Source organism: Dasypus novemcinctus, chromosome 17 (assembly GCF_030445035.2).
Source record: "Dasypus novemcinctus isolate mDasNov1 chromosome 17, mDasNov1.1.hap2, whole genome shotgun sequence".
Lineage (NCBI taxonomy): Eukaryota > Metazoa > Chordata > Mammalia > Cingulata > Dasypodidae > Dasypus > Dasypus novemcinctus.
The window spans coordinates 45,475,042-45,483,509 of NC_080689.1; the positions used below are offsets into that span (position 1 = coordinate 45,475,042).

At 35.7% G+C, this 8,468-nt stretch overlaps 1 protein-coding gene across 5 annotated transcripts in view; it reads left to right on the forward strand.

Moving 5' to 3' along the window:
- Positions 1-7,121, forward strand: part of CCDC85A (coiled-coil domain containing 85A) — a 213,798-nt gene extending 206,677 nt beyond the window's left edge. For all 5 annotated transcript variants that reach the window (XM_004458183.4, XM_023588668.2, XM_004458184.4 and 2 more), the window contains one exon: positions 3,181-7,121. In XM_004458183.4, the coding sequence (XP_004458240.1) occupies positions 3,181-3,270 (90 nt within the window). In that variant the 3' untranslated portion in view covers positions 3,271-7,121. The remainder of the gene's footprint in view (positions 1-3,180) is intronic.
- Positions 7,122-8,468: the final 1,347 nt, after the last annotated feature.

Genomic DNA, 8,468 nt, shown 5'->3' on the forward strand with positions numbered 1-8,468 from the left:
CATGGACATTTTGTAGGTGCTGGGTGAGCGTTTTAGTCTCCTGCTTGCCTTTGTTGCTGCTTCTTCTTTTGCAACCCTTCCACGTTACTTGTTTTTCTTTCTTACACATCTGCTTTTGTCTGTTTTTGGCCATTAGTTATAGGTGTCCTAATTTCCTAAATACACTACTGTTTACCTTCCATAGCTTTTCAACCTATCCTAAGGCTTTCTATTAGAATATTTCACTCAGATAAATAAAAAGAATTTGAATCATACACCTAGGAATGCCTGTTGCTCCTCATCTGTTGATGATGGAGTGAGAAATGAATTTCGGACCATAGGAATTGCCCATAGAAAGGGACTATAGGAGTCTTTCCCAGGGTGCTCCACGGCACCCTGCTCAGGAATGCAGTTGTCTGTGCTCCTCCCCAGACCACGGCCATGTGGGTATGAACCCCAGCACTTGCATTTTATGTTTGAAGAAGTTGAGATCCAAAGAAACAAAGTTACTTGCTCAAATTATTCACTAGTGAACAATGAAGCAGGAGTGTGCCCAGATCTCCTTTTAGGAAAAGTTCTTTCTACTTTCAAGTATGGTACATCTGGGATATCCATTTTCTGTCCTAAAGTATAGAAAAGTCACTGTGTCTTACAGAAAGGATTATTTCCATTGTACTTAATGTCAGGATTTCTTTAAAGAAATGCCGGGATTCTTTCTTTTTGGATGATGTATTTCTGAAATATTAGAAAATTCATTTATTGGTCATGTAAGACTCACTAGTGGATTAGATCTTGATTAGTTTTGTGTTAATCTTTTTGTTTGCCTGTATTTCTGAAAGAATGTTTCAGAAGACACTGTGCAGTGGTGGTGTTTTTCCCTACAAAATGTATTTCAAAAAGCCAACAAAGTTTGCCCTACTTTGCATACCTTCGCAAGTTCTCTGGAGGTTTTCTAACTCCATTTTTGTCTTTGATCCCTAGAATTTTGCAAGCCAGTTCAAATCTGATCCTTAGCACTCTTATATTTGGAAACTATTTAAAAGTCAAGAGAAAAAGGCATTGATTTAATATAAAATTGGTGTCACCAATATTAATTATATTTATATCAAAATCGCATAGTGAGTACTGGAGAAAAAGTAAAATGAAGATTGTGGTACAGTTTCTTAGATATCTGATTTCTTAGGAACTAGCTAAAGCCTTGGTTTCTATGAGACAAACTATGTACTCAGAAGAAATGGATCAGAAATGTAAAGCTTTCCCATAATATGAGGTAGGTTTTGAGACTCAGGTAGAACTTAGGATAATGGAAGTTTTGCCATAGATTCTTGTTATCCTCCTGGAGATAAGTTGTCGACATGTATAAAATGAAAAGGCTATTATATTCCACAGCACCTTCACGTTGGTTAGTAAGCGTGAAGTGCCTTTATTCTCTAACCAAATTGTGCTGTAGAAATGAACAAACCACCCTCTAAGAAATAGTAAAGCTTTTTTGTAGTGATGGTTGTATTTTAGGTTTGGCTTTTTGGCTCTTATAAATTCTCTGAGGACAGTTGAAATACCTGACTGGCCATCTCAGCTACTGTCTCAAAGACACACCTATTCTGCTCTTTTAATCAACAAGTCACTATTCCTGCATCCCTCTTAGTATCACTGGCTTATCTTAGAGTTCTGTTTTCTGTAGATTTTCCTCTCACCACATAGTAATATCTGGGTTAATGTCCACTGAATGCAGTATATTTGAATACTTGAAGAGGGTTGTATATTTGAGTTGTAAACACCTTAATGCTGTATGTTTGTAATCGCTGCAAGGACTCTGAGTCTATCTTCTGCTTCTAGACCAGACCATACTCAAAGCATCCTGGGGAGTGGTGGTTCTAGATAACATTTAAGGGCTAAAAGGGAAAGTCCATAGCAAACATTGGTTTCCTTATTCATTGCTTATACATTTTTACATTAAATTAATTAAGAAATGAGGCTTTCCTAACACTTACATACAACTTGAAACTTCCTTTGCTGTGTAATTCCCTTCCAGCTATTTAAGAAACTGTTAAAACTCCCTTCAAGTACAGGAAGACAGCTCTACTATATAGTGGTGTCTGCTGAAACATGGAGACTAATGTTTCCACTGACTTAAAAATGCATGTAGACTTTTCCACTTTATTATTGTGAATAGCACTGGGTTTTCCTGGAATATCCACTTCTATTTTAAATTCAAAACAAAGCAAAAAAGAAACACAGTCTATATGAATAATTAACCAATTGGCTTTGTGTTTATGTTAGACCAAAGTAAATTTTTTTGGAATTAATCTTTAGAGTGAAACACTCCAGAAGGGTTATGGATTGTACATGTGTGTTGTGTGAATTGAATTACAATTAATGTTAGTATTTTGGTGTATCATTGGCATTTCTTCACCTGTGGCTCCTGTCCCTCTAAAATGGCTAAATTTTTAACATGTTACAATTCGATCTCTTTCATTGATTCCTTATCTTCTCTGCATTGGATGGTTTCTGTTTTGGAAATCTGAGGGATCATCTTGTTTGGTGGCTAAGATTTGGGATGATTGAAGTTACCACTCTTCAGGGAAAGCCAGAGTGGCTCTCAGAATTTGCTAATAGCCCTAATGCTGCCAGCTCAGGACTTAACCGCCACTCAAGAGCAACAGCTTCTTCCATTTTCTTCAGTGGAACCACATTGATTTCCTTTGTTCCAGGCATATAATATAGGAACCAGGATGATCTTGATCAGGGGTTCTTAATCCTGGCTGTGCATTAGAATCATCTTGAAAGATTATTAAAAATACAGATGCCCAATCCTCACCTCCATCAATTAAATTAGTATCTCTAAGGACAGGGGTTACTGATCAAGAGTTCCCCAAGTGCTTAGTGTACTTAAGGGCACTTGAGTTGAGGGCCGCTGACTTAACTAGAGGAAGTTTGCATATCATCTGTTAATTTTTACCTTGGCTAATTTGGAGTGCTATGATTTTATAATCTCATGTACTTAGCAGGTCTTGTGAGATAGAAGCTTGTTACCACATTTTATTTTGTTTGTGTTTGCACTCATTCATGTGGATATTTTGTCTCTTGTTTTTGTGTCCTCCTTCCCCCCTCTCATAGTTTCTCCTAAAAAGCCACAGAATATCACAAATCTCTTTGTGGAAAAGGACAATTAAGATGCTTATTCTTACCCTTTTTTTGAAGGTTGTGTGGAGGAAACTTGGAGATGCTGCAGGTTCGTGTCCTGGAATTAGGCAACATTTGTCAGGAAACCAGTACAAAGGACCAATGTGAGAAGCATTCCCCTTCAAACATGACATTGCCTCTGCCAGAGAGAGAAGATAACAACAAAGAAGAAAAATAAAAGAGCGGATCTCCACAAACCTGGACTCATGGAATAACATGGAGTGATTGTACATTGCACATATTTCTCCTTTGAAACCTTTAGTACAATATCCCCCATCAAGCTGGTATTTTGTGTCTCTCACTTCAGTGTCCATAACAATTTTAAACAAGGTAGCTTTGAAAATCACCATTTTGTTACCAATACGTTCATTAGAACTAAAACGTTTTGACTCTGAAGATTTAAGATTGTAACTGGGACTCTTGCATGGTGGGAAGAGCCCAGTGGAGTTTCAGTAATTTTGATAGATTTGACTTATTGCGTATTATGGTGGGAGTTTTCTACCATGTTGTAGTAAAGATGAGAGGATGTATTCCAGCATCCAGATTTGAGAGTTTGATACCTATCTCTTTTACTTCAATCAACAAAATACTAATTCCTGAAGTGTATTAACATAGATGCAAGATAAAGTTAGGTTTCTGAGGTATTGTTTTGATTTAACATTTGAGGTGCTAAATACACATAAATTCTCCATACCTTCTAGAAAGGTAGCAAGACTTTGTAGAGTACCTATCAGAGAGTGCCATTTATTTCAATTGACCAAAATAAATATTCACTTTTTTTCTTTTAATTGTGGTGAGTTAACTCATAAGAACATATCTTGGTGACATACCAACCTCCTGATTCATTCAATATATCCATTGATGTTAATATTAACAATTTCAATAAAAAATAGTAAACATAATTTTTCTAAGTGTTTCCAGCTGTGAGATGTCAATTTCTACAATTTAGTTTCTAGACATGCTGTTATATTTAATAAACTTCATGTGAACTTTAAATATTGCACTGCATTTATGAAAACTTTCTTTGCCTATTGCAGCTATCTAACATTTTATGAAACTCACGCATGTCCTTCATTATTGAGGTTAAAAGCTCTTGTTCAGATTGCTTGAGGTTTGAAAAAGGGTGTGCTAGCTTTGCTTAGTTTATTTCTTATTTTTGGTATATCTCTCTCTATATAATATTAGATTGTGTGTATTGGAAATGCTATGATAAGTATTTTGTGTTTATCCACATGCAATGATAATTTCTTGTATGAATGTGCAAGAGGCCTGTGACAGAATGCTGTTAAGGTTTTACTATATTTAAGATATAAAAATAGGAATGCAACAATTCCCATTTTCAGATTTCTAAATTACTCAGATTTGATCCATTGCAGATATTCTTGGTTGTTGTTTTGTTTTTAAAATGAGCTCATTCCAAAGTGTGTTAATTGTTATTGGTGGGAGGAAAGTAAATTTTTTGTACTAAAAGAGCGTTATTGTGATGAAAATTCAGCCTTTTGTTTGCCGACAGTATTTATGAATTAATTTACTATAGAATTATCTCTCTAATTATTGTAATTGGGTTACCATTTAAGCCCATATTTCTTTTTAAATGTTATATATTTTTAAATGTATTGCCCTGTAAAAGAAAATTGCTTGCTATATTTACACCTTCTTTCATAGAAAAGCTTTCATCCTTAAATTGTTGTATTCCTATACTCTGAAGACATTTAAAACAAGTTTTTGTGCCCATAGCAGAGCCTACAGAAGCTAATACAAGAGGCACTGGTCTTTCAACAAAATACTTGTGTAAATTTTGATACTGTATTAAAACTATTTTTTTAAAGTTCTGCATAAAATTAAGTATATGTGTTCATCTTAGCAATGGTAATAAATTATTTAATCTCACAGTGTTTTTTTTTTATTCTTTAAATTGTTTTTCCTAAATTAAGTAGATTTCTAATAGTCACTAAATATCATAATGGTCTTGTGTGATGGTGGTAATGATAGTAATACAGATGATTCATTATCCTAAATATAAAACAAAGATGTTTTTAAATGTGCTGCACAGTGATGGTCAAGATTCAGAGAGTCCTCACTTCACACCTTTCTGTTATAATGTTGTTAAAAATGTAAAATATTTAAGAATATTTTAAAATTAGTTTTGTGCTATAAGGTCTCTAAGTGTTCTTTTAATCCCTATAGATTTGATTAAACTTATTATTTATTATAAGTAAAACAGTCATTGGAAGGAAATATACTGGAGAAGAAACATTAAAGAAATAGAAAACTTGGCCTCTGAATTTAGGAAGCTTATACATTATTGCAAGAAGGTAGAATATACACATATGACCAATACATAAGAACTAGGAAACACACACACTCTAGAAGAGCATACATATGCTTCTTGGAAATCATTTATAAGAATGTGGAATGAGCCTTCCTAGTCTTAGCATTAGCCCCAACTTTTAATGAAAGAGTAGATGTGGGCATCCCAGGGCCTGAATCTTGCTAGTGCCCAATACTTTACCAATCAGAATGAATGGAACCATTCTCTCAGGTGACCAGTTTATCAGGTTATGATCTCATCATCCTTGAGACAAAAGTTAATTTTTATATCTTGGCAGTATATTTTTTCTACTTGAGAAGCTAATAGACTGATTATGACTCTAAACTTTGAAAATAAGTATCTTTTAAGTCCCTAACACATGCTCAGGCATTGTAGGAAATAAAAATCTTCCTATTTCACATCTAGTAAACTGATGACAGTATTGAACATTCCTTAATTCAATGAACATTTAATGAATGCCTTCCACTACCATATGAGTAAACACAGCTTGAGTCTCTGAATTGTGGTGCTTACTCTCAAGATATTCACGAAACAGTAGTATTTTGGATGTCAGCTGGGAATTCCTTTGTCCTTGAGATCTAGATTCAATTGCTGCAATCATCCAATTTCATGACCCTGAGGAAGCCATAAGCCTCCAAATGGCTTCCACTAATTTCCAGAGTTTGCACTTTTGTGGTTAATTTCCTATTGCCTTATTTCTCCTTTACATAAAGGGCAAACTGATTTCTCCTTTGGAAATCTTGGTATCCATTTCTGCCTGCCTTAAGCTGACTTAAGGTAGATTCCCAACAAGCACAAGACACAGGACAGTGAGGAATTCATATATCACCTTCTAGGAGAATAAGACTTTCTCCATCTCATTATGCAATTAAAGAACAATAAATTAATTTGAATCATGAAATTGCCAACACAACTGCTTTTGACCTATAAAAACAATTCCATGTGGTTCAACCATTTATGAAGGAGAGATTTTGTGTCTGTGTGGGGAATTACAGAGTAGAGAAGTGAGAGCTATCATATTGAGCTGAAGATACAATCAAGTATGCTGTATTAAGTTGCATGGTTGAGTAAAGATAGGTTGACTTAGAAAGGCAAACTTGAGGATAGCAAATTCAGGATTTGACTCTACTATGGTTAGCTCCATGAGTGTCAACAACTTAAACTCACTGAGTTTTAGTTTGCTCATATACCAGATAGAGTTGTTGAAAGGTTCCTTACTGCCTCCCTAATTCCAAAGTTCAGTGGTCTTGACAGCCCACAGGGAAAAATGACAAATACTCCAACATGTAGGAGCCTAGACCTGTGGGCTGCAGCAACGGGTACCATTAGACTAGGGGAGGGTACCACATCAATTCTGAAGAGTCTGTCTTCTAGTAGATAAAGAAATTCTGTCTACACAATTACACACTTCCAAGCTCTGTTTCTTTATACATTTTCCAGTCTACCACGGGACTTATCGTGGCCAATCACAAATTACAGTGGGCATGGAGAAAAAGGGGCATCAGTCTGTCTGACAGATGAGCAGTACATTAAACAAATCAAATTTCCATGGGTACTTAATTCTGTATTTGTTTTTTTGTATCACTGAGAAAATGTTTGAGAATAAAGATTTCCATTTCAAATGGTAGATCGAGTATCTGCTCTGGCTTCTTCCTTTTGTCTCAAACCCTAAAAATATTATTTTAATAAATCCATATTTCACATAGAATATAAGAAATGGTGTGCTTCTTGGACCAGTAATTATGAGGAAATATCAAACGAAGATAGTAAACAGTATCAGATTGAATAATGAATGCACAATTCAAAATACATGTTGAAGGGGATTGTTGAAAAAAGGAGGAAAGGCTGTGAGGGTTCTCCAGGCAAGGAAGAGTTTGACACCTGGATTGTATGGGGTCCTGGAGTTAGAACCTCTTCCTCCTTGTGTCAGGCAGAGAACACAAAAGGAAATTTCTCTCAGGCCAGAGCAGAGAGTGATGGTACTTAAGTTGGAGAAACAGGACAAAGTCCTGAGGGGTGGTGACCCCCAGAAGACAAAGGACTCAAACCATTAGATACTGGCACAGCCTGCCCAGAAGTGTGACTTATCTTAAATTCATTTTAAAGAGGCTGAAATATCCAATAAGCCTAGCAGCCTATCCTGAGTTTCCTATAAGCAAGTTATAGAGTAAGCACAACAGGCTAATAAGGAAATTTCAATATTAAGATGAATGTGCAACCAAGAATCACCCAACATTGGAAGAAAGCCAAGACCATGAAGCAAAAGCACAAAACTCAACAAAGAAAAAAACATATACCAAGGAAAATAAATTGAGAGGACCTCAGAAGAAATGCAGGTAAATTTCTCAGAAAGATGCTAAATATTACATTCATTAAAAAGCATTAATTTTGTTTTATTGTTTTTATACACATTTTTTTAGTAAAGTTAATAGATGACAAAGAACATTACATTAACAAACATAAGAGGTTCCCATATAACCCACTCCCCACCCCCCACCCCCATCATTTTTGTAAATTGTGGTTTTTTTGGAAGATATATACATCTCAAAAAATTTTACATTAAAAAACATAAGTGGTTCTTTTATATCCCCACCTCTCCACCCCACTCTCCCCACACCAACAACCTCCCCCATCATTGTGGCACACTCATTGCACTCAGTGAACACATTTTGGAGCACAGCTGCACCACATGGATAATAGTTTACCCTGTAGTTCACTCTCCCCCCATTCCCCCCAGTACATTCAGTGGGTTATGGCAGGATATATAAAGTCAAGCATCTACCCTGCAATATCATTTAGGACAACTCAAAGGCCCAAAAATGCCCCCACATTTCATCTCTTCTTCCCTCTCCCTGTCCTCGGGAACTACTGTGGCCACTTTCTCCACCTCAATGCTACAATTTCTTCTATTACTAGTCACAATGCTTTTATAGTAGAATATCAGTAAGTCCACTCTAATCCATATTTTATTCTT